At 34.2% G+C, this 24812-nt stretch overlaps 5 protein-coding genes, 2 non-coding genes and 1 pseudogene across 11 annotated transcripts in view; 4 read left to right on the forward strand and 4 right to left on the reverse strand.

Moving 5' to 3' along the window:
- The first annotated feature begins 87 nt into the window (after positions 1-87).
- On the forward strand, positions 88-5022 carry rde-10 (RNA interference defective protein 10). The gene is made up of 11 exons (NM_058777.7): positions 88-182; positions 229-366; positions 426-501; positions 556-630; positions 1399-1882; positions 2617-3040; positions 3086-3196; positions 4166-4365; positions 4438-4618; positions 4662-4796; positions 4845-5022. Exons 1-11 carry the CDS (start codon positions 145-147, stop codon positions 4864-4866), a joined length of 1884 nt encoding a protein of 627 aa, NP_491178.1. The 5' UTR covers positions 88-144; the 3' UTR covers positions 4867-5022.
- Positions 4966-12824, reverse strand: Y47G6A.21 (DeHydrogenases, Short chain). The gene is made up of 6 exons (NM_001026593.5): positions 12649-12824; positions 11953-12045; positions 11406-11585; positions 11242-11348; positions 11115-11178; positions 4966-5179 (listed from the first exon to the last, which is right to left on the reverse strand). Exons 1-6 carry the CDS (start codon positions 12811-12813, stop codon positions 5021-5023), a joined length of 768 nt encoding a protein of 255 aa, NP_001021764.1. The 5' UTR covers positions 12814-12824; the 3' UTR covers positions 4966-5020.
- On the forward strand, positions 6573-6624 carry Y47G6A.34. Its single transcript, NR_050042.1, has one exon. It is a non-coding gene; the product is annotated as an Unclassified non-coding RNA Y47G6A.34 (non-coding RNA).
- Positions 8598-10419, forward strand: miro-3 (annotated as a pseudogene). The gene is made up of 7 exons: positions 8598-8750; positions 8802-8898; positions 8952-9303; positions 9374-9563; positions 9632-10013; positions 10058-10190; positions 10250-10419. Coding segments are annotated over exons 1-7 (1477 nt in total).
- A 126-nt stretch (positions 12825-12950) lies between the features above and the next one.
- Positions 12951-15868, reverse strand: Y47G6A.22 (DeHydrogenases, Short chain). Its single transcript, NM_001026594.5, has 6 exons — positions 15840-15868; positions 15555-15787; positions 14422-14601; positions 14264-14370; positions 13223-13286; positions 12951-13169 (listed from the first exon to the last, which is right to left on the reverse strand). The coding sequence occupies exons 1-6, from the start codon at positions 15859-15861 to the stop codon at positions 13011-13013; spliced, it is 765 nt and encodes a 254-aa protein (NP_001021765.1). The 5' UTR covers positions 15862-15868; the 3' UTR covers positions 12951-13010.
- Positions 15869-17056: 1188 nt separating this feature from the next.
- On the forward strand, positions 17057-18085 carry Y47G6A.33 (C6 domain-containing protein). Its single transcript, NM_001129069.3, has 2 exons — positions 17057-17156; positions 17686-18085. Exons 1-2 carry the CDS (start codon positions 17105-17107, stop codon positions 17970-17972), a joined length of 339 nt encoding a protein of 112 aa, NP_001122541.1. The 5' UTR covers positions 17057-17104; the 3' UTR covers positions 17973-18085.
- lpd-3 (Bridge-like lipid transfer protein family member 1 C-terminal domain-containing protein) overlaps positions 17980-24812 on the reverse strand; it is a gene marked incomplete at both ends in the record, with an annotated part of 35773 nt that continues 28940 nt past the window's right edge. The window contains 5 exons of one of the 4 annotated variants that reach the window (NM_001313535.2): positions 17980-18397; positions 20314-20451; positions 21237-21689; positions 22741-23400; positions 24173-24295. In NM_001313535.2, the coding sequence (NP_001300464.1) occupies positions 18260-18397; positions 20314-20451; positions 21237-21689; positions 22741-23400; positions 24173-24295 (1512 nt within the window). The remainder of the gene's footprint in view (positions 18398-20313; positions 20452-21236; positions 21690-22740; positions 23401-24172; positions 24296-24812) is intronic. The other 3 variants (NM_001313538.2, NM_001313537.3, NM_001313536.3) reach the window with 3 other exon arrangements.
- Positions 20668-20724, reverse strand: Y47G6A.35. Its single transcript, NR_050043.1, has one exon. It is a non-coding gene; the product is annotated as an Unclassified non-coding RNA Y47G6A.35 (non-coding RNA).

Consider the following 24812-nt stretch of genomic DNA (forward strand, 5'->3'; position numbering starts at 1 on the left):
GAAAAAAACACGTTCAATATTCGAAAAGAAATAGTGGGCGGAGTCGATAATTGCAACCCTGGCACGGCATTTTTGCAAGTGGTGCGCACATTTTCAAGGACTTTTGCGGACTTTTGCCAGCGTCTAAAATTGATTTTTATGAATATGTCAAATCACAGATCTAATTTTAGAGATTATCAGAGGTTTGCCTTAAATATTGTCCCAATTAATTTTAAAAAATCTCTTCAGAGAGGGCATTCGAGCCAATAATGCCGGCACCTCCGGAGATGCGGTGCGCCAGAACGGAAATCCGATTTCAGTTGCAAAACATGTCGACGGCAAGAAAAGTGTCTACATGCTATTCCTACGCCAGATAGGACAGAAAAAGTAGGAAAATTTCTGAATATATTTTGCGAAAATGTGATTTTTGATATTTTGATGTTTAGATTTCTGACCGAGCAAGGCCACCGATACAATCAGAATGATCAGGCAGACAAGGATATTATGACAAGATATTATCACGTAAAAAAAATAAAGAAAAATTATTATTTTCAAGCCTAATATGTCGGATTTCAGGGAATGTGCCCTGATTTGAAGCAAAAATTCGAGCGAGAAGTTGCCGAGCACAACGGAAATCGGGGGCTTGTAATTGTAGGTTTTTATTGAAAATTTTACTACACCCTGTGGGGAAATTGCTTTAAAACACGCCTATGGTCCCACAATGACCGAATATCATGATAAAAAAATTCAAAAAAATGTTCTAGATTTTATATGATTTTTTGAAAATTGGAAAAATCACAGTTTTCACCTAATTATTTTTGAATTTCCGCCAATTGGATTTGTTCGGTGGAGCGTGCTTGCATTATTTTCATTAATTAATTTTATTTATTCTCGTTATTTCACTGATTTTCTTCATTTTCTATGTTTTTTCTTCGGAAAATGAAAGAAATAAACAAGAAAAATTAAGAATGATCACTAAAAATTAACTGAAACTTCCTAAATCTGTCAAATATTCTAATTTCAGGCTCTTCGTCGTCAGAACTCAGAATATCACAGTTTTACGCATTTTCAGTTAATTTTTAACAAACATTTCGCATTTTCTTGTTTATTTCTTTCATTTTCCGAAGAAAAAACATAGAAAATGAAGAAAATCAGTCAAATAACGAAAATAAATAAAATTAATAAAAAAAAATAATGCAAGCACGCTCCACCGAAAAAATCCAATTGGCGGAAATTCAAAAATAATTAGGTGAAAACTGTGATTTTTCCAATTTTCAAAAAATCATATAAAATCTAGAAAATTTTTTTGAATTTTTTAATCATGATATTCGGTTATTGTGGGACCATAGGCGTGTTTTAAAGCAATTTCCCCACTGAGCGTAGTCCACCTTTAAAGAAAAACTATGTTTTTTTTTTCAGAAAACAAAGCACCAGAGAGCACAGAGAAACCGTGAGATGCGCCACCGAAATCCAGATGAGTTCCAACAGCTCCGACGTGCACATTTGGAGACACTGAGCCAAACTCCAAGTGTTATAGCGTTGCCAAGAGATATAAATCACGTTCTTCACATCACCGAAGATCTCGACGCGTTTTGTCTTGCAAATCGCAAAAAGGCGAAACGAATAATGACTTCATACATTGCTCAGCGTTCTGATGATCCTGGAAATCCGTTGCTTTGCGAGGACTACACAATGCAGATTGTTTCAGTATTTCCGGTTGCCTACGCCTTCAAACCATCAATCAATAAGCTTTCATCGTATCCTGCAGAGATATCCGTTACAACATTCAATCTTAAGAATGGAATCATTCAGAATGAATCGAGATTCGTCAAATTCGATGCAGCTTGGTTTTATCCAGATGCAGATGACATTGGGCACGAGGAATTGTCTAGAAAAGCAATGGGTAGCAAAAAATTCGAAAAGTTGCAGAAGATTGTTTTAAAAATTGAAGAATGGTGCCAAAAACTTTGCAAAAATTGCCGATAATAAGCAAAAGTTGCCGAAAATTAAATGAAAATTGGCAAAACTTCACAAAAATTGCCGAAATTTGGCTAAAATTACCAGAATTTTGCAATAGTTGACGAAAGTTACTGAAAGTTGTCAAAAATTGCCGAATATTTTCAAAAAGTTCGCAAAAATTTATAAAAGTTGCTGAAAATTGTTTTAAAAATTGGAGAATGGGACAATGGTGCTAAAACTTTGCAAAAATAGCGAAAGTATTAATGAAAATTGGCGAAACTTACCGAATTTTGTCAAAACCTTTGCAGAAGTTGGCTAGAGTTTCCAGAAATTTTGGAAAGTTGTTTGAAACTCCTCAAAAAATGCCAAAATTTTGCAATAGTTGTCGAAAATTGGCGAAACTTTACAAAAATTGCCAAAATTTATAAATTTTGCTGAAAATTGAAGAGAAATTGGGGAATGTTGCCAAAACTTTGTAAAATTTCCCGAAAGTTGTCATAAATTGCCGAAAGTTGGCGAAAGTTTCTACAATTTTCGAAAAGTTGTGGAAAGTTGTTTGAAACTTCTCAAAAATTGTCAAAATTTTGCAATAGTGTCGAAAGTTGTCGAAACTTATCGAATGTTGCCGAAAAATTGCCAAAAAAATGCTATAAATGGTCAGTAGCTTAAAATTTTCAGCCGACGAACTGGGAATTTCGCCCAATGGACCCGCCGATGGCTGTGAACCATATGAAGTTTTCGAGTGGCTTCAACACCTTTTAAAACAGCATCCGAAATCTCCGATTCTATGCGATCGAGCTCAATTCAATTTTGTATATTATGGAATCAAGACTCTGGCCACTTACACTGGAATCAATGCCATCACATTCTTCCAAGAAGTCATCATTCCTAGTATTCTGAGCATTCAGGATTTTACAAGTGTAATACTCGAAAAAGCGCCGACGGATGTCCCCCGTGTCTGGAGAGATGTTGATATTTGTAATCAATTTCAATATCATTTTCTCATTCCCAGAACTGAATTGAACCTATTCTGCAGTTTTCATGAGAATAAACCATCGCCTACGAAATACAATTGCGTCAAGGCTCATAATGCAAGACTATTGTAACATTTTTTGCAGTGATTTTCAAGATAAAACACATTTTACAGAGACAATTTTTTCACTGTAATAAAGGGGAACCGGCTTCAAGGATTCGTGATTTCGCCGCCAGTTCATGAGATTTGCATTCAAGACGGGAGTGACACAAGTTTGCCTCAAACGTACGGAAAAACGAAAATTTTCGATTTTTCGATTATCCGAAAATACAAAAATGTAAAAAATAAGTTCAGAAAATTAACCATAAAAAAGTTTAAATTGATCAGAAAAAAACATAAAAATTTATTCTAAAAAGAAGAAAATACCAAAAATTATAAGCTAATTTTTGACAAATCGAAAAAACTAAAAATTTTCGATATCTCGATTTCAAAAAAAATCGAAAATTTTCGATTTTTCGATTATCCGGAAAATCGGAGAAAAAATCTGAAAATTAACCATAAAAGATGATTTTTTTGAATCTAATTTCGTCTAAATTGGTGAGAAAAAAACATACAAAAAATGTATTCTAAAAATAAGAAAAAAAACCATAATGACCAAAAGTCGGTTTTTTCTAAAATTTTCGTTTTTTTATTTTTCCGATTTTTCGATATTTTTGAGGGAAAATCGAAAAATTGGAAATCGAAAACAGAAATTTTTGATTTTTCGTTTTTTTTTTCAAAAATAGAAAAATCAAAATTTTTTTGATTTTCGATTTTTAAAAAAAAAATCATGAGAAAAAACATAAAAATTTATTCTAAAAAGAAGAAATGTTTTCGAAAAAGAAAATTTTCGATTTTAAATTTTTTCCGAAAAACCTTTTTTTTTTAAATCCAGAAAAATTAACCATAAATTATGATTTTTTAAAAATTTAATTTGGTCTAAATTGATGAGAAAAAACATAAAATTTTATTCTAAAAAGAAGAAAAAATACCAAAATGACCAGAAGTCGATTTTTCAAAAATCGAAAAAATTTATGTTTTTCCATTTTTCGATGTTTTTGAGGGAAAATCAAAAAATCGAACTACGAAATTTTTTCGATTTTTCGTTTTTTTTTTCAAAAATAGTAAAATTAAAATTCACAGAAAAAACAAAACATTCTCTGCAGTTCCCAGAAATTTCGAAAATTAAATGAGCGTCTATAGATATTTTTCCAGAATCTTGGCAAGAACAATATCCCGTAATGACGCCGAAGTCTACGCCGCCAGGCAGAGAGATACCGATGAACAATATGACGTCCATCAAGAAGGTCCATCTAATCATGATCAATACGAATTCGCATCTGAACCACTGGATTTCGAAGAAGATTCTGATGAGGAAAACTACAATGAACAGCTTGATGTTCCTTATTCTTACAGTAAGAATTTTTCTCGAAAATTCTGAATTTTGAAAGTTTGAAAATTAATTTTTTTTTTATTTTTAATTTCAGACGATCACTTCATCAGCTCATCATCTGTTCGTGAGCCAGAGCATCCCAGTGCAAGATCAAGAGATGTTGCTCCAAATGTTCAACAAGAATCTGTTGTGGTTCCGGCTCCAAGGCGATTGTCGCCACAGCGAGCTCCACGCCCGTCACAAAATAGTCCGAATGCTTATTCTGAACGCAAAAGGTTCGTCGTAAATTAAAGAAAATAAATTTTTTTTAATTTTCAGTTTTTCCGCGTTTCCATCCGAAGATCCATCTGAAGATTATGAAACCCCAATAATCAGTCATATCATGAATCGAAACGAAGCGGATCAATATTTCAATATTCTGGATTCGGTGAAACCGGGACAGAAATATAAGATGTAAGTGTATATAATAAAAAATTTTTAATAGTTTTTATATTATTTCAGAATCAAGTTCGACGACTTCTAAACGGAAACCCCTCACACATTCATTTCATGGTATTAAATATAAGCATTCTAAAATCCTAATTGTACTAATAGTATTATACATGATATACTCTGTCTGTCTGCTTGGTACAAATTTACTTCATTCTCAATTTTCAAAACAATAAATCATATATTCTTTATCTCGGATGCATAATTCCTCGACCACCATCAACCTTCAACAGTTGTCCAGTAGTGAATGAGCTCTTCTCAGAGGACAGGAATAGGATAGCTTCAGCTACTTCGGATGTAGTTCCAGGACGGCCGAGTGCGTGGGTCGTCTTGCTTTTCTCGAGGAACTGGAATTTCGTTGAAAGTATTATTACGCCAACACAAACTGCTGAGACTGCGTACTGCGCAACATATTTGACGCGCAAAATATCTCATAGCGCAAAACTATAGTCATTATTTAAATTACTACTGTAGTGTCGATTTACGGGCTCGGTTTTCGACACAAGAGCTACTCGGTAGTTGGCTCCTCCTGGGGCGCGAAGGGGGTGCGACTGGCGCGCGAAAAGAGGTGAAATGCGCCTGGCGCGAGGATAGGGCGTGACTGGAGTGCGGAACAGGCGCGCTCGGATTGTGAAAAGAGTATTCTGAAACTGCCAAAGTGTCTACATAAGATGTATTAATCAATTTCTTGCGAACATATTATTGCTTTGAGACATATTTTCAAACAAAAGTGAATTTTGTTCGTTCTATACTTTAATTGTAAACGTTTTGCAGACATGCTAGTTACTGAAAAACCAAAACTTCAATTTAAATTCTGATATGAGGTTAGAAGAGAACAATATGGTTCATCTTACAAGGAAATTGCATTAAAATCTACTGTTATCTAATGATGTTACGTTATAAAATATGTTCATTTTACCTATGCAGATAAAGTTAAGGGGCCTCAAATATATCAAGAATTACAATTAGTCGGAAGTCGTTTCAACACCATTCATCATGTCCTGGTTCTGCTACTTGATCGTTACACAACGTATATCGCGATGTCTTGAGAATGTCTCCATCTCAGATAAACGTTTTCGCTTCTATTTAGAAGAAAAAAGCAGATATATTTAGAAATGGCGCTAGCTCCTAACACGACATAATTAGAAATGCTTTTTCATCTAAATAGCAGAGCTTTTTAACTAAATAGGTCTACTTCTTCTAATTAGAAGTACCTTTTTGTTCTAAATAGGTCTACTCTTTTCTAAATATAAGCGCATTTTTCTTCTAAATATGTCTACTTCTTCTAATTAGAAATACCTTCTTCTTCTAAATAGTTCTACTCTTTTCTAAATATAAGTGCGTTTTGCTTCTATTTAGACTCGGTTTTCGCCTCCTATATAGACTCGGAATTTTTAAAAGTGAATTGTTGGAAAATGTGATTTTGGATTCCGGAAAAAAAAAAGATTTTCTATTCTCGTTCAGCTCCCCTGCCGACCCTGTTCGTTCACTTTTTCCACAGGTAGTACCCTGTGGAATCTAGACACCTCTTCTAAGCCTGCTACCGTTCTCGGAGAAATTTTCTTGCCACCACCCGGAGTTGAACCCTTGACCTTCTGCTTCACGATCTGAAACGTTACCTGTTTAGCCAACCTCGCGCGTGTGAGAACTAGTTGCGGCGCTAATTAAGTAGTTCATCGACTTTTTTGGATTTATTAACAGACTTCAAATTAATGCGCCCGAAAGGCTCGAAAAGCAAACGCGCTCTGTTGAACACCTTCTGCGCGCGCATTCAAATTTAGTTTTTTCTTTCTTCCAAATATTTTTATACGGAAAGTGATAGTTTCACACTGTATTTGCAAATTTTAAAGACAATTAAAAAAAAAAAATTTTAATTTTTAAAAAATAAATTCTCAAAAAAATTCCGGTTTTTTTCAAATTCCAAAAACACTGATAAGACTCCAAAATATCAAAAGGGTCCCCCCTTATGAACTGAATCTTCATCTCCAAAGGATCACAAGGATCCTCCTTTATGATCTGAATCTTCAGCTCCAAAGGATCACAAGGATCCTCCTTTATGATCTGAATCTTCAGCTCCAAAGGATCACAAGGATCCTCCTTTATGATCTGAATCTTCAGCTCCAAAGGATCACAAGGATCCTCCTTTATGATCTGAATCTTCAGCTCCAAAGGATCACAAGGATCCTCCTTTATGATCTGAATCTTCAGCTCCAAAGGATCACAAGGATCCTCCTTTATGATCTGAATCTTCAGCTCCAAAGGATCACAAGGATCCTCCTTTATGATCTGAAACTTCAGCTCTAAAATTTTCCCTCTTATGTTTGAAAAAATATTGAAAAAAAAATTGTTTTGGAATTTTTTCAAAAAGTGTTTAACTTTATAGAAAACACAATTTTGGTAGTTCTTACAAGTTTGGGAATTCATATTGCATTTTTAGCTAAACAATTAACCAAATTAGAGTTGACTGAGCGTATAGACGTCTTACTTTCTAAGACTTAAAACTCTGTTGGTGTTTGAATTAATAAAATGTAGACAATTGAAAAGTTGTTGGCAACAATATGAAAAACATTTTGTTAGTGGGTACTTTCTAGTTATCTTTAGTGGCTGCGGAGATGTGAGCTCCAAGACAACCAAAATATGCTAGATCTATGCTCAACAATATCTCAGTTCTGGACAATGCCTGCAACTATGAAAACGTTTATTGCTTCGAACTTAACATGGTTGTAGTTGAAGGCTTTTTGATACCTCGCCTCTAGAATTGGATACATTCGTTTTAAGACAGGAGGTTTTGTTGTTCAGAGCCCCAAGGAATGTCGGTTTGACTTATAGAAAACACCTATTTTGGCAAGAAAATGTATAGAAACAACCAAGTAAGTGATTTCTACAATATCTCATAAATATTTGAAAAATTTTTTTTTTCAATTTTTCAGATTTAACATCCACTTTTGGGCAAAACCGCTCGTTGCTGACGCGCTTTTATGCTTGCACACTAACGGTCGAAATCCCTGACCTAATTAGGTGTCGTCCTCTTCTATTTAGATCTACCCTCTTCTATTTAGGTCTAAATAGATCTGCCATTTTTACGCTGTTCTAATTAGATCAAACCCTGATCTATTTAGAACTAGTTCTTCTATTTAGCTCTAATTAGTTTTCCGATTCTACTAAATAGGTCTATTCCTTCTAAATAGAAGCTAACACGTTTATCTGAGATTAGGAAACTCGCAGCATTGGCATTGTGGAGGCACGATGCACACATCCCTAAGAAAGTTTCCCCTAAATGCCAGGTATATTTTCCAATAGAAATATATAAAATATATATGTGTAGTTTGTGTGAACATCTTCAAACTAATTTTCTGGATCACATGTCTCGTTGTTGTATTTTATACGTTTAGTATTGTGGCACCATATTACTGAAAGCTGAAAGAGACTAGATTGGCAATTATTATATATCAACTACATCATTCATACATATATAACATATAAGTGAAGATATATATATCAACCTGTTTTGGCAATGAGGCTGTCTGAAAGTAACAGGTTCGCGAAGAGAAACTGTTTTTGCACGCCGTCCGCGTTCTGACCGCGCCCCATCCGCGCCCATTCCGCACTCCTTCCGCACCCCTTCCGCGCCCCGTCCGCGCAACACGAACGACAATCCGTTATTACGCTTGCAGTTTATAATTTTTTGGCACATTTTCGATAATTTTTATTTAATTGTTTCCAACATTGTAAAAATATTATTTTCTTTTTGTTTTGTACAGTAACATGCCTAAAGTGTATAGTTTCAGGGCTTTTCTTCAAGTTAAATATGGTGACCGTGAAATTTTCACCGATTGTTCCATCAATAACAAAAGTATCTCTAAAATCAAGCTTTTCGGAATTGTACGAGTATCGTGGACTTATCGATTAAGGAAGAAGGTAAATAAATTGCCAAAAACATGTAAATCAAATAATTCAATCAATTTTCAGATGAAAATTGGATTGTGTTGGAAATCCGCCAGGCGAATGTCATTTGTGTCGTCTACTCGGTTACAGACGAGTCCACTGTTGATGGAATTCAAACAAAGTACGTTTTCATTGAAATTATCTGTTAAAAAATCAATAACTTTGAATTTTCAGGTGGCTACCCTTGATTCGCCAGTCCTTCGGAGAGTACCATAAGACTCCGGTCATTTTGGTAGGCAACAAATCAGATGGGACTGCAAATAATACTGATAAGATTCTCCCCATAATGGAGGCAAACACCGAAGTCGAAACTTGCGTTGAATGCTCGGCTCGCACGATGAAAAACGTCTCAGAAATCTTCTACTACGCCCAGAAAGCTGTGATCTACCCAACAAGGCCATTATACGATGCAGACACCAAACAACTGACAGATCGCGCCAGAAAAGCACTGATTCGAGTCTTCAAAATTTGCGATCGAGACAACGATGGATGTCTTTCTCCGAGTGAACTTCAGAATCTCTTCTCAGTATGCCCGGTTCCAGTTATTACCAAAGATGTCGGTTAAAATATAAAAAATAAAATACATTTTATTTCAGCTTTTGATTGCTTATCCCTCGTTTTTCCGTTATTGTCCGTCCAATTTTGACTGATTTCCGATCACTTCGGCACGTAAAAGTCCGCGAAATTGGAGATTTTCACTAAATTTTATATAAAGGAGGAGAAGCGGACCTAAAACTGCACGAATTTGCACGAAAAAATGACAATTCAATAAAAATATAATTCCAGGCAGGTGGAAATTTTGAAAAAAAAGATCTTCATTAAAAATTCATTTTATTCAGTTTTTGTAATTTCAGGTCGTGCTGGGAATACACTCGACTCGATCAGAGTGACTCGTGAACGGAAGAAGGATCTAGAAAACCATGGAACCGACCGAAAAGTCTTCCAATGCCTGGTAGTCGGAGCCAAGGACGCTGGAAAAACAGTCTTCATGCAATCCCTAGCAGGACGTGGAATGGCTGATGTAGCACAAATAGGACGTCGTCATTCTCCATTCGTTATCAATCGTGTCCGAGTGAAAGAGGAGAGCAAGTACCTGCTTCTGCGTGAAGTTGATGTTCTCTCACCACAAGATGCGCTGGGGTCCGGCGAGACGTCGGCGGCCGTCGTCGCTTTCCTCTATGATGTCTCGAATTCATTCGCGTTCTGCGCCACAGTTTATCAGAAATATTTCTATAGGTGGGTTTTCAAGATCCAATTCCCAATAATTTCAATATTTACAGAACAAAAACGCCGTGTGTCATGATTGCCACAAAAGTTGAACGGGAAGAAGTTGACCAGCGTTGGGAAGTGCCGCCGGAGGAATTCTGTAGACAATTTGAGCTCCCGAAACCAATCAAGTTCTCGACGGGCAATGTAGGCTAGCTTATAAGCTTATAAGCTTCAACTGCGGTTTCACCGTCTTAATATTTCAGATTGGTCAATCCTCTTCACCGATCTTCGAGCAGCTCGCCATGATGGCAGTTTATCCACATCTCCGTCGTGTTTTCTACCTCAACGACTCGAATCTTCTCTCCAAAATCACATTCGGCGCTGCCATAGTAGCTCTAGCTGGTTTGCAACACCAGTCTCTCGCCGTCTAGGATTCAATTGACCTGCAGCCAAGCTGTCTTCAATCCGTTAATTTTTTAATTTTATTTTTCCATTGTTCGTTGTTGTAATAAACGCAATTCTTATTAATCTAAGATTTCAATTTTAATATGAAAATCGGCGGGAGCGAGAAAAAAATCGAACCGGGCGCGTAGTGTGTGCGAAAGAAATGCGCTCGGCGCGCGAAAATTGTGCGACTAGATCGCGAGACAGTAGTCTAGTCGCGCCCCGTCCGCGCGCCAGTCGCACCCTCGTCGCGCGCCAAGGGAGCCAAACTACCGAGTACAGTAGTCATTCAAAGAACTACTGTAGTTTTCGCTACGAGATAATTTGCGCGTCAAATATGATGTGCAGTACGCATTCTCAGCATTTCGTGTTCCCGTAATGTCGCTGTGTAGAATTTGACCCACAGAAAAGGGCGCGCAAGGAATAATGGGCGGAGTTGAAAATGCAACTCCGCCGCACTGTTTTTCGTCTATTTTTCCGCATTTTTAAAAATCAAACAATCAATTTATCTTAATTTGTCAGGTTGAATAATCGAAATCTTGCTTTAGAATTACTTTAATTATTTGATCTTGCTGTGAATATTTTAAAAAAACAGTTAAAATTTTAATTAAAATAGAATCGTGCGGCGGAGTTGCGCTTCCGACTCCGCCCATTACTTCTTGCGTGTCGTTAGAATAGACTTACTGCCGCATATGTAGCTTCATCCTGCCCAGATGCTCGATGAATGTTGGTTACAATGACTCCTGGGCTGAAATTTATTTTAATTATTCTCAATTTTTGGGCTCTTAATATGAAAATATTTAAATCTCACCAAACAGCATTAACACGAACTCCATTCGGAGCCATTTCCAGAGCCAAACATTTTGTGAATTGATCTACGGCCGATTTGGACATACAGTAATATGTGACCCCAGCGAACTGAAAATTGCGAATTCGAAATATATTTTTTTTTAATTTCCAAAAGAAAAATCATACAGGGCACGGTCCATTAATACTGCTGACATTGACAACAGTTCCTTTTGTTGTAATAATATGTGGAAGAGCTGCACGTGTCAGGCGGATCAAACTACGAACATTCACATTCATTAGCTCATCGTAGACTTCAATTCCAGAATCGAGAACTGGTCCGGCACGCAGAATCCCGGCCGAATTGATCTGAAATTTAGAATATTTTAAGGGTAGAATGGGAAATTTCTCGAAAAAAAAACTATGGATCCTGGAAAAGTGAAGTTTTTTATTTTTCAAGTTTAAATTTTGAATAGTATTGACTTCATAAAATTGAAAAAAAACCTATTGTAGTTCCGCAATTGTTCCTGGGATACGAACTTAAAGGCGCACGCAATTATCTAGTTGGGTCTCACCGCGCAAAAACATTTTTCGTGGCAAGACCCAACCGAATAAATCCGTGATCCTCTATGTACGCGTTTCTGAAAATTTTGTAAATAATAAATGGATAAACTCTAAATTTCCGAAAAACTTTTCTCTCGATAGTTTCAAATTGTTTCGAACTGAATATCCTCACCAATGAGTCAATTCTTCCGAATTTTTGTACAGTTGCATCCACAATTGCTTTGGGCGCCTCATCAGAGCTCAGCTCCACTGCAGTTATCAGAATCTGGAATGAAAATCGATTTTTTAATTGATGTCGCTATTTTTTCCACCTAAAAACGTTCAATCCCCTTTTTTTGCAAAATTTTGCGATTTTTGGTCTCGAAACGACATAATAAAATTCATAGCTACAGTACCTGCAAGTGTTTGTAATTTTTAATGATTTTTAGTATACTTCTTGATATTCGATGAGTTTTAATATTTTTTTTTGTATGTGTCAAGACCATGGCGGCGGTTTTTTTTAATTAAAAAAATAATTTTTTTTGTTTTTTCGACAAAAAAACGGTGTTTCCAAAAATTACAAACGAGGAAAAAAAATCGAAATTTTTTTGTGATAACTGCTATCATGAGAACACAAAATTCTGAGAATGCGTAATGCACAACATAATTGACGCGCAAAATATCAAAACTACAGTAATTCTTTAAATGACTACTGTAGCGCTTGTGTTGATTTACGACACCAGAGTTACAGTAGTAATTTGAAGGATTACTGTAGTTTTCGCTACGAGATATTTTGCGCGTCAAATATGTTGCGCAATACGCAATCTCAGAATTCTGTGTTCCCGTAATACTGTACTTTCCGTCACAGTTCCTAAAATATAAAACTCACATCATCAGCCGAAATTGCACCCTCTGAAATACATAGTGCTGCGACTTCCTTCAAAGAATCCGTATTTCTTCCGGTCAGCGAGAGTTGGTACTTTTTTTTCGCGAACAGAAGAGCCGTGCCTTTTCCGATTCCCGAACTTGCTCCGGTGATGATGGCGACTGGCATTTTCGGATACTCTGAATAAATTCAAAACTGAATCAAAAAAAAATCGATTTTTTTTCAAAAAAAAAAAAAATTAAGCAAGGAAAAAACCACTATAAAGGATTCAATAAAAACACAATTAAAAAAAATACATGTATCTCTCTATTTATTACATGATAAAAGTTCAAAACAATCTCAATATGAGACAAAAAAGCTAATATTTATCTCGGATGCATGATTCCGCGGCCTCCGTCAACACGAAGAAGTTCTCCAGTAGTGAATGAACTTTTCTCAGAGGCGAGGAAATAGATTGCCTCAGCAACTTCATTGGCATCACCGGGACGGCCGAGTGCGTGTGTCGTTTTACTACGTTCCAAGAACTGAAAGAAATGATGATATTTATTTGTCAAGGTCAGTGCAGCAGGTTTTATACCGCAGAATATGTTGTCTCGTCTTGACCAGATGTACGATGCAGGTTGGTCACGGTGACCCCTGGGCTGAAATTTTTGGAGAAATGACAAATTTATATGGGTTTATTAAGGGAACACAATATTTTGAGAATGCGTATTGCGCATCATATGTGACGCGCAAAATATCAAAACTACAGTAATTCTTTAAATGACTACTGTTGCACTTGTGCCGATTTACGGGTTTTTTTATTTATCAAAAGATTATTGAAAATGAGAAAATAATACGAAGAAACGAAGAAAATAAATTAATTTCCAAAATCGAGCCCGTAAATCGACACAAGCAGTACAGTAGTCAGTTAAAGGATTACTGTAGTTTTGATATTTTGCGCGTCAAATATGTTGCGTAAGACGAATTCCCAAAATTTTGTGTTCCCGTAATACGTGTGTTGTTAGCGTTTCATTCGACAAAAAATGAGAAAGTTAGCGATTTTTGCACCAAAATACGGTAACCGGTCTCGAAGCGATCTTTTTTTTTTCAATTCAAAAGTGCGTGCGCCTTTAAAGGAGTACTGTAGTGTACTGTAGTTACTTACTCCTAGTTTTTGCGAGATTTTTAAAGCAATTTTCCATAGTTTAGCTCCTGTCTTTTAAAAAATTCGTTTTTATTCAAAAAATATAAAAATGCATCAAAATTTGAACAAAAACAAGAAAACCTATGAAAATTCGGCAAAAAGTTAGAATTTTCAGGAAATTTTCCTAGTTTTTTTTTGTGATTTCGTTCTTACTCATATTTTCCGATAATTTTTCGATTTTTCGAAAAAAAAAAAGCCAAAAATATTTTCGATTTCAAAAATAAATATTTTTCCGATTTTTCGCAAAATATCTTGAAATTTTGACAATTTTTCTTCTTTTTGGAAGAAATGTATATGTTTTCTTATTTTTCGAATATTTCTTTAAAAAACCTAAAAACCGAAAAAATCGTAATTACAGTACTCCTTAAAGAGAATCGATCGCTTCGAGACCTGGCACCGTAGTTTTTTGGCAAAAATCGCGAGAAAACTCACCAAACAGCATTAACACGAACTCCATTCGGAGCCATTTCGAGAGCCAAACATTTTGTGAATTGATCTACGGCCGACTTGGACATACAGTAATAGGTTACATTTGGGAACTGAAAATTGCGAATTTGAAAATTATTTTCAACAAAAAAATAACATCATACAGGGCACGGTCCATTAATACTGCTGACATTGACAACAGTTCCTTTTGTTGTAATAATATGTGGAAGAGCTGCACGTGTCAGGCGGATCAAACTACGAACATTCACATTCATTAGCTCATCGTAGACTTCAATTCCAGAATCGAGAACTGGTCCGGCACGCAGAATCCCGGCCGAATTGATCTGAAATTTAGAATATTTTAAGGGTTTAATAATTCAAGAATCGGTTGGAGAGTTTTTTTAAATGTTTTCGTTATCCCCATATTTTCTTTTTACAGGTTGGTGCAATTTTTCTCGAAAATAAAAATGAGAAAACTCTTTAGGCAGAAATTTGGAAAATTCGAAAAAAAAAGTATCTAAAAAAGCGCGCAAACTTTTTTCTCAAAAAATTTTAAAAAATAAAAATTCTAAGATCTCTGAATCTTAATGTGAAATGCGACAAAAATAATTTTAATTTTAAAAAAAATAATTAAATTTGGGTGCAAAACTGAGCTACAGTACTCGCATATACTACAGAATTTTTTCAAATTTTCCTTCGATTTTTATATATAAATTTTAATTTTTCAAACAGTTTTTTATCGAAAAGTATAAAATTCGATGAAAATTCCGCAGAAACAAAAGAAAATACAGTACTCTTTAAAGGCGCGCACCTTTTTACAAGTTGCAAAAATTAGTCGTGGTGAGACCAGATACCGTATTTGTAACGCAATAGTAGTCGCAAAACTTCACATTTGGATAATTTTCTGTGCATTTTTTTACAAAATTCGCAATTATTACGTTTTCAAAAAGAATTTTGAACTAAAATTTTTTATAACGGGAACACAAAATCCTGAAAATGCGTAATGCAACACATTTGACGCGCATAATATCTCGTAGCGAAGACTACCGTAATTCTTTAAATGACTACTGTAGCGATTGTGTCGATTTACGGGCTTTATTATCTTGATTATGAGAATCAAGCCCGTAAATCGACACAAGAGCTACAGTAGTCATTAAAAGAATTACTGTAGTTTTCGCTGCGAGATATTTTGCGCGTCAAATATGTTGTGCAGTACGAATTCTCAGAATTTTATTTATTTTTATGTTCCCGTAATAGTTCTAAATTTTATTATAACTTTCCAAAAATAACCCCCCACCAATGTGTCAATTCGTCCAAACTTTTGCACAGTCGCATCCACAATAGTCTTCGGAGCTTCTTCTGAAGCCAACTCAACAGCGGTCACCAGTACATCATTCTTATCACTTCCAGCACTGACAATTTGCCCGGCGAGCTCATTGAGAGCCGCCACATTCCGTCCGGTAAGTGAGAGCTTGTAGTTGTTCCGGGCGAGAAGAAGAGCCGCCGCACGTCCAATACCAGAACTTGCACCTGGAAAAGAGGGGAGAGGAATGGAATTTCAAGTATTTAGAGTCATTATTACCTGTGACAATTGCGACGGGCATGGTTGACCTGCAAAATCAAAATTAAAATTAAAATTGAAAATTGAAAATTGAAAAAAAAATCTTTGAAACAAATAATAAACGGCATCCTAAAAAAACGAGACCCAGAGAAAAATACAAATTTTGTTTTCTCCGCTCCTGATAACACATCACACATCAGGAGTTCAACTTTTCCAAATTTTTTTGCGCGTAAACTGTGGTGCATTAGGTACATGACTCAATGCATCACATTTGACGCGCAAACTTTTTTATTTCAAAATCCATGTCAAACTGTGGGTTACTGTAGTTGATATTTGAAAAAATTGCTATTTTTGTGCCAAAGCTACGGTGCCTGGTCTCGTCGCGATAAATGTATGTTAAATGTAAAAAGATGTGCGCCTTCAAAGAGTACTGTGTCAATGAAAATTCCAAAACGAGAAATTACAGTGCTCTTTAAAGGAGCACACCTTTTCGTATTTAACAAATATTTGTCGTGTCGAGATATGGAGAAAAAAATCGTAAAATTTTGATGCAGAAAAATGCGATTTTTGAAATCGAGGTGCAAGCGCGCTCCACGGTCAAATGGAAAAGCTCCGCCCCCAAACGTTGGGTCTCGTTAGGTATTACCGCTTTTTTGCCGATTTCACCTGTTCTCAAGCATTTTTTCGTGTTTTTTCAAGATTTTTATATCGAAATTATGTTTTTAAAATTGCATTTAAAAGGGAAAACCGTTATTTAATTTGATTTTCCTTAATTTCGACACATAAAACTAGTAAAATCGGCAAAAAACCATAAAAATTCCCGGTTGTCTCGCCAATACCTGACGAGACCCAACGTTTGGGGGCGGATCCTTTTCAGTTGTCCGTGTCAGTCTGGAAACCTATATTGGCTACTATCTCGAAAACCATCACAAAATCGATTTTGCGATGCATATAAGAAATGACCGCAATGAATATACCTATCTTTATTTGTGATGAATTTTCGATTTTGTGCTTCCTGCCCAAGTTATGCACGTTTGTTCGGTGGAGTGCGTTTGCACCCATCTAGCAACTGAACCACCGTGAAAAGCGCATTTTTCTACGTCTCAATAATATTTCCCTTTGTTCAGTCTTTTTTTCCCGTTTCAATTCAAAAACTAATCAATCATGATGAAGGAAGTTTTGTGTGTGGGGCGGGGTGAGCGTTCGTCGCCGAAAAAAAAACAGCAGTAACGATATTTAAGGCTGAGAATTAGGGTTTGAGTACTGATAGATAGGTCAGCGGCGAAATGTTCAAGATCATTGTTCTACTGGCTACGATTCTGATCGTCACTGTCTATGGTGGGTTTTTTGAGATTATTGATTTTTCAACAAAAAAAAATTCGAATAATGTTTAATCACCCAATTCATTAAAAAAAAGAAGTGTAATGGGATTAATGAAAAAATAGGATTTTTTATAAATAGTTTTTAAAATTTGACGAATTTTTCTGCTTTTCGCCAGATTATTTGAAAAGTGAATTTTCGTAAGGGGAGTCAGAATGTCCTATTTGGGTTTTGATCTTCAAAAAATGCGGGAGAAGAGACGCAGACTTCTCATCTTATTTCGCCTGGTTAAGAGCCTACTGACGTCACAATTTTTCCGGAAAAATATTCCCGCATTTTTTGTTTATCAAACCGCAATGAGACAGCCTGACACCACGTGTTTTCAAAAATATCAATTTTGTACAGGGAATTTGTTTATTTCCCCAAAAATTAAATTTTTTTTCGAATTTGCGCGTCAAACATGGTGCACTGTCGTAGTTCACTGACCCAATGCATCAAATTTTACGCGCAAATGCGGCCCTAAATGAATAATTTGAATAATTTCCAGGTGGCTGCCCCGGCATTTCCAGCATCTACCTCCCCCGCCGAGTCAATTGTCCCCTCTGCGATTTCGCTCCATTTTCTCAAGCTGTAACCGGCTCCGGCAATCAATATTCGATAAAATGCCCCGCTGGCTCTGATGTTTGGTACTACAATGAACAGGGACGTGAATTCGTGACCCCAATGAGTAAAGTTGGATCAAAAGGAAGCATCAAGTGTGATGGATCGAAATGGAAGATCAGTGTGCCCGGACAAAGTCAGACACTTTCTGCGTTTGCGTGTGGATCCTCGTAATAAGATATAAATAATCCAAAAATTGTTAGGAAACTTATCAAATGAAACTAATAAATACTAGTACAAATGAATTATTATTCACAGAAAAAAATAAATAAAAATAGACAAATCACAGAAGCTCATTGGAAATTATTTGGTACATTTAAATATTTGTGGAAGCAGAAATTGGAGGAAAAAAATAAATAATTAAAAAAAACCGTAAATCAGGCAATAGAAAATATTAAGAAGCTGCTGGCCAATAATTGTTGACTAGAAAATTAGAAAATACATGAGAAAAAAAAAATCAATTAATTGTGTTTCGGTCTAAACGAGGCGTCGGAAATATCTGTAATAATATCGGGAATATCGATTGAAACGGAAACTTCTTCGCTCGAACGACGGCTGTCTCGTCGTTTTGGTGTCGGTGCCATCGAGTCCGTTCGACTCTGAAAATTTTGGTTTTTTGTTGAAATTTGGAGGCAGATACTGTTTTACTACTTGATCTTTTACTACGTATCTCTTTTACTACAAGATCTCTTTTACTACGAATTCCGCATTTAGATCTTTTACTACAATTGGCTCTTTTACTACGTGATCTCTTTTACTACCATTTGACCACATAGATCTTTTACTACGGAAAATACTTTTTTACTACCTCATCTTTTACTACGTGGATCTTTCACTACGGTTTCATATTTCGATGTTTTGCTACAGTTTGTATCTTTTGCTACGGTAGACATTTTTACTACAATGGCAGGGATTGTACTTTTCACTATGTTTCGTATCTTTTACTACTAATTTTTTACTACGAATTAAAAATTAATGTCTATAGTATTTTATATTCTAGATATAAACAAATGTATGAATAGTTTTTTTTTAATACATAGGTCATAATTGTAGATGGAGTTAATGGGGTTAGACTGTTGGGTTACTGTAGTGGTATTGTGGAAATAACAGTTTTCAGATTATATAGTGTTTTTTTTTAATTTCTAGAAATTTATTCACTATGAAATGAGCAGAACTTATTATGGCCATTTGGATCTAGAAATTAAAAAAAAACACGATATGATCTCTTGCTCTCTTGTAAAACTTTTGTAAAAATTCCAGAAACATTTAAAAAGTCCTCTATAAATGTTTTAAAACTCAGAAGATTTTCTGAAAATGAAAATGTAGGTATCCTATCTCGGTCGTCAATTTATTTGTCATAGTTTTCAACTACAAAGTTGTTGAATATGGTATGATCTACGATTTGTCAGTTGAACATTTTTTTACCAAATTGTTTTCTCGCGGAGTTATCGGTACTTGGAGTCAATACGTTTTATGAACTAACTTTTGACAACTTATCTCCGTTTTTTTTTCAAATCTAAAATCGTGATTAGAAAAAAAACATTTCTAAAGTGTTGATCAAAAGTTTCAAAATGTCAGCTGAAGTCAAAATTTTAAACACCTGACAGATAACTGACCGAACCCACAAGTTTTTTATTACATTATAGACTTATACATATAGACATTATAGACAAAACTTATAGAGCAACGGGTATGGAACTAATTTGTTGGCTACGCGAAAAAAAAAGAATTACTCCCACAATACCACTACAGTAACCCAACAGTCTCCCTCCATTAACTCCATTTACAATTATGACCTATGTATTAAAAAAAACTATTCATACATTTGTTTATATCTAGAATATAAAATACTATAGACATTAATTTTTAATTCGTAGTAAAAAATTAGTAGTAAAAGATACGAAACATAGTGAAAAGTACAATCCCTGCCATTGTAGTAAAAATGTCTACCGTAGCAAAAGATACAAACTGTAGCAAAACATCGAAATATGAAACCGTAGTGAAAGATCCACGTAGTAAAAAATGAGGTAGTAAAAAAGTATTTTCCGTAGTAAAAGATCTATGTGGTCAAATGGTAGTAAAAGAGATCACGTAGTAAAAGAGCCAATTGTAGTAAAAGATCTAAATGCGGAATTCGTAGTAAAAGAGATCTTGTAGTAAAAGAGATACGTAGTAAAAGATCAAGTAGTAAAACAGTATTTGCCAAATTTGGAGGATGTGGAGCAGGGGTGGGCGGCAAGCGATTTTTCCGGCAAATCGGCAAATCGCCGGCATTGAAAATTTCCGGCAAATCTCCGAACAAAAAAAATTAAGTTTTTTCCTATTTCCAAAAATTTGAAAATCGAGAAATCGAAAAAGCGAAAAAAAAAATTTTTTCCATATTTTTTTTAAATTTTGAGTACATTAAAAAAAATTCAACTTTAGGTAATCATTTTTTTATTTTAAAAATAACTAAATAACGTTTTTTTTTGGCTTTTTTTCCAGAAATATGTCTTTTTAACTCCGAAATCCTAACCTTTTTGAATTTCTGAATCGTTTTCTTGTTATCCACAATTTGCAAAGTGGCAATCACTGAAGCGGCAAGTGTGGCGTCAAGTGGATCGAGCACTGCTCGCTGAATAACTTTTGGAATCGTATTTCGATGATCGAATATCTGGAAGATGTATTTTAATTTTAATAAACTTTATTTGAATTTTTGCAGAAAATTATTACCCAACCGTGAAGTTTTGCGTTTTTATCGCCGAAAAATACGGTACCTGGTCTCGAAACGACAAATTGTTGTAAAATGCAAAAATATGTGCGCCTTTAAGTACTGTAATACTGAAATTCTGTTTCTGCGGATAGTTCAATTTTTTTCGTAATTCGTTAAAATGTGTGTGTGTGTGTGTGTGTGTGTGTGTGTGTGTGTGTGTGTGTGTGTGTGTTTCATTGCAATATTTTGGTTATTTAATTAATAATTATATTTTTTTTCCAAAAATTATAAAAATTCCGCAGTAACAAAATTTTGAAGCTACAGTACCCTTTAAAGGTGCACGCCTTTTTTCGTTAAACAAAAATTGTCGTGTCGAGACCGGGTACCGTAGTTTTGGAACGAAAATCGCAATATTTTATATTTTTTACGTCTGGTAATCAGGACTGAATCCAAAAAAATAAAATTTTATTAAAAACTCGAAAAAGGCCAAAAAATCACATTTTTCGGCAGTTTTCTTTTTTTTATTTCGAAAAAAGCGAAAAAATAAAAACCCTTTTTGAGCATCTTATCAACTTTTTACTGTAATTTTTTCAAAAAAAAACGCGGCGCAAAAATCGCAACATTTAGTGGCTGGGTCATATCCAAATAAAACATGGCGCATCGACTCGATGCACCATGTCAAATATTTGGAAAATAGGTTTAATAAGAAGCATTTTTTCTCAAACTTTCAATGAAAACGCTGAGACCTGAAGTTTTTTGAGAATATCATCAAGAACCGGAGGCGTCCATTTAATTCGATCAATAAATCGAACTCTCGGCTCTACTTTCCATTCTTGGCACGTGAAGATTCGAGGATCTTTGCTAGTTTCCGATACAACTGATTCTTTACTTGAAGACACTGCCGGAGACGAATTTGTCGAATGAGATGATGATGTGCCACTGTGTGATTCTTTCAGATAGCTTTTCAAAAGTTCCGGCAAGAATGAGACTTGTGCGTTGAAATTCGTCTCAATCGCCACTTCACTGAAGAAATCACACACAAATGTCGTGAGCACGTCCATTGGCATTTGGAATACTGATTCATACTTGTCGCCATCATCGACTCCGTTCAGTTGTTGTGACGACATTTTCGCTTCGAGACCCGGAAATTGGAAGAGTTCCATCACATTGTGATTCGTGGCAGGACCCGATTCTTTTGTCTGAAAAATCGTTAAATTTGTATTTTTATACAGAAAATTTGAGTTTCCAGATTGTTTTATTTTCTTATTTTAAGTGCCAGAAGTATTTTTTTTTAATTTGTTACTTTAAATTTCGGAGCGTTATTAACTTTTTTAAAATTAGAAATCGTCAAATTTAATCATAAAAATTTGAAATTAGAAAAAAAAACCCATTTTCAAATTTGGACTGCATTTTTTTAAAAAATATTCCTTATTCGTTTTTTAACTTTCACAGGAAAAATTATAAACATAATATTTTTCGTTGTATGATTCCGTATAATGCAAAAATTTCAGAAAAAGCGTAGCCTTCATTAAATTTTTTGATATTACTTTTTCCGTTTTTTTTTTCAATTTATTCGCATTCTAATGAATTTTTAACGAATGTCTACCGAGAAAATTTTCAGAAATTTCAGAAATATCGAATTTTTAAGAGAAATATTCGAAATTGGCAGGTAAAACTTTAGAAAATGAATTTAAATTGATTTAAATTGAAAAAATCAACAAAATGATTTTGAATTAATTTTTTTTTTTTGGAAATATTTTTAAAATTAGCCTGTTATTTTTAAAGAAAAAAACATTATTAAAATTTTTTAATTTAATTTTATTTCGATGCAGTTTTCGTGTCGAGACCAGGTTTTTTTGCTGAAAAACAGTAATTTTTGACTTTTTCGATTTTTTTTTGAGAAAACCAAAAAATTGTGCGCGAGAAAAATATTTTCAATTAAAAAAAATCGAAAAAGTTCGATTTTTTTTTTCAAAAACAGTAATGTTTTTTTTTCGGTTTTCAGAGAATATTTAGAGAAAAAGTTTTACGAAACGATATTATTTTAAAATTAAAAAAAATCGAAAAATTCGATTTTTTCTTTTTTCTTTTTCAAAAACAGTAATTTTTGACTTTTTCGATATATTTTTTTTTTTGAGAAAATCAAAAAAAATTGCGAAACGATATTATTTTCAATTTAAAAAAATATAGACAAATTTCGCTAATATTAAAAATCTACAATTTGCAAAAAAAAAAAAGAATTTGCAATACCTTAGAAGTGCCAGGCGACCTAAATCTACTAAACGTAGAAGTCGGCGATTTCGCCGTATTCTCATTCTCAGAAATCGGCGATTGAATAACTTCCACTTCTTTCAACTTCTTCTTCTCACTATGATCTGCAGATCCAATAATCTTCATGACGTCACCAATGAAAAACTCCAAAATATCCTCTGCTTTTTGCAAATGTCGAGAATTATTGAATCGTGTCTGTACTCTACACACATTTGCTCGATTCTCAGTCTGATTTCCATGTCTGGATCCAAGTTGTAGACAGAATGTTTGTTTCAGAAGAATTCCAATTTTCTGCTGAGATGAATTATCAAGGAAATCCATTCGAGCTTCTGGATCAAAAAGAATACAAGCATCTCGTAAATGAAAGACTGCCCATGTGTCTGCATTCATATCTCCTTTCATCATAACCAACGAAATTCCGCCGGCTTTCAATTCTATGTGTCCACCAACTTTTGCACCTTCTCGTTCCATTAGACCCATTAATTGCTCGTTCATTTGCATTTCTGACATATAATCCAGTACTTTCTCCCAGAAATGAGTTGTAGGTTTCCGTGATTCGATCAGTGCCTGCGCTTGTTTTTTGAGATTTGTGGAGGCGCTGAGGTTGCCGAGAAGGATCCGAGAATTTTTTAGTTGCTCCTGGAAAAGTTGGAGAATTTTTTTTAAAGTTATAATTTTTTGTTGGGTGGGTTATTCTTGGTAAAAAATTGATTTTTTGAAAAAAACAATTTTTTGAATTTTTTGTTGTTGTAAAAACATGGTGAAATAGATTTTTTTTTTTGCGAAATGAGATTTTAAAAAATTCTTAGAAAATTTTTTAAAATTCATTTTGTGAAAATTGATTTTTTTGTTTTGAAAATGGGAGTTAAAAAAATGTTTTGGCTAAAAATTTAATTTTTTTTCATTATTTTTTCTCATTCGTAAAAACTGATTCGTAAAATTTTTTTTTAAGTAAAAATTGATTTTTTAAAACATTTTTTGTTTTTTGCAAAAATTTATCCCTTTTTGGTGAAATTTTTTCGGTTTTTTATTCTAAAACTTAGTTTTTTATTTGTTGTAGTTTTTCAGGTTGGAGAAAATTGATTTTTTAAAAATCTTTTCAAAGTAAAATTTTTGTTTTTTGGTTTTTTTTAACAAAAAAAATTGTTTTTTCGGTTTTTTATTTGCAAAAATTAGTTTTTTTTTGGAATTAATCGATAGAAAGAATAGACTTTAAAAAAACCAAAATTTAATTTTTTTTTTGGTTAAAGTTATATTTTTGGATTTTTCTCAAAAAATACATTTAAAAATTGTTTTTTCAGAGCGAAAATTGATTTCTTGGAGTAGAAAACTTGAAAAATAAGATTTTCAAAGAAAAAAGTAGATTTTTCAGCAATTTTCAGACTTCTGTTTCATATGTTTTCCTGCTCACATCAATAAACGAAATAAGTCGATTAACAATTGCCGCCACATCATCCACCGTCGATTTAGTGATCACAACCTGAAGATCTTTCCACGAAGCTTGAACGTTCATCCCAAGTTCGGAAAGTGCAAACTGAAAAGAAAACTATTTAAAATACAATTTTTATAACAAATTGGCTTTAGTTTTTAGCATAAAAATCATATATCTTTTAACGTTTATTTTCTATGATAATTGCTTGTTGAGCTCAAAAATTTCGGATTTTGAAAGAAATCCAAAATCTTTTTTTTATATCTTTTTCAATTTTTTTTTGTTTTTTCACAACTTCTATGATTTTTTTGTATGAAACTATGGTTATAAATTTTAATTTTTTTACATAAAATTAAAAAAATTAAAAAAATTTTTTTTGGACATTTTAGACATAGCTGGGACTTTTTTGGTTGTTTTTTTTTCCTATTTTGACAAAATTTTGATAAAACAAAATACCAATTCAAGCATCAAAAACTTTTTTTGGTTTTTTTAAAACAATTTCGATGATTTTTTGTATGAACTATGCTCGAATATTAAAAAAAAGTAATTTTTGGATACTTTAGCCTGGGGCTTTTTTGGTTTTTTTTTGTTGGTATTTTGACGAAAAATTGATTTTTTGGTT

This window comes from Caenorhabditis elegans, chromosome I (genome assembly GCF_000002985.6).
Source record: "Caenorhabditis elegans chromosome I".
NCBI classification, from domain to species: Eukaryota; Metazoa; Nematoda; class Chromadorea; order Rhabditida; family Rhabditidae; genus Caenorhabditis; species Caenorhabditis elegans.

Bases quoted from the DNA above. Each gene is read 5' to 3' on its own strand.
- Y47G6A.21 (NM_001026593.5), bottom strand. From the start codon at position 12,813: ATGCCAGTCGCCATCATCACCGGAGCAAGTTCGGGAATCGGAAAAGGC. The intron at 11,349-11,405 runs GTATGATTTTTC...CGCAATTTTCAG, and splicing joins GTATTAATGGACCGTGCCCT to TTCGCTGGGGTCACATATTA. The intron at 5,180-11,114 runs GTAAGTCTATTC...ACGAAATTCCAG, and splicing joins ATGAAGCTACATATGCGGCA to TTCCTCGAGAAAAGCAAGAC.
- Y47G6A.22 (NM_001026594.5), bottom strand. From the start codon at position 15,861: ATGCCCGTCGCAATTGTCACAG. The intron at 14,371-14,421 runs GTATGATGTTAT...CGCAATTTTCAG, and splicing joins GTATTAATGGACCGTGCCCT to TTCCCAAATGTAACCTATTA. The intron at 13,287-14,263 runs GTGAGTTTTCTC...CAAAAATTTCAG, and splicing joins GTTCGTGTTAATGCTGTTTG to CCCAGGGGTCACCGTGACCA.
- Y47G6A.33 (NM_001129069.3), top strand. From the start codon at position 17,105: ATGTTCAAGATCATTGTTCTACTGGCTACGATTCTGATCGTCACTGTC. The intron at 17,157-17,685 runs GTGGGTTTTTTG...AATAATTTCCAG, and splicing joins TCTGATCGTCACTGTCTATG to GTGGCTGCCCCGGCATTTCC.
- rde-10 (NM_058777.7), top strand. From the start codon at position 145: ATGTCAAATCACAGATCTAATTTTAGAGATTATCAGAG. The intron at 3,197-4,165 runs GTACGGAAAAAC...ATATTTTTCCAG, and splicing joins GACACAAGTTTGCCTCAAAC to AATCTTGGCAAGAACAATAT. The intron at 4,366-4,437 runs GTAAGAATTTTT...TTTTAATTTCAG, and splicing joins TGATGTTCCTTATTCTTACA to ACGATCACTTCATCAGCTCA.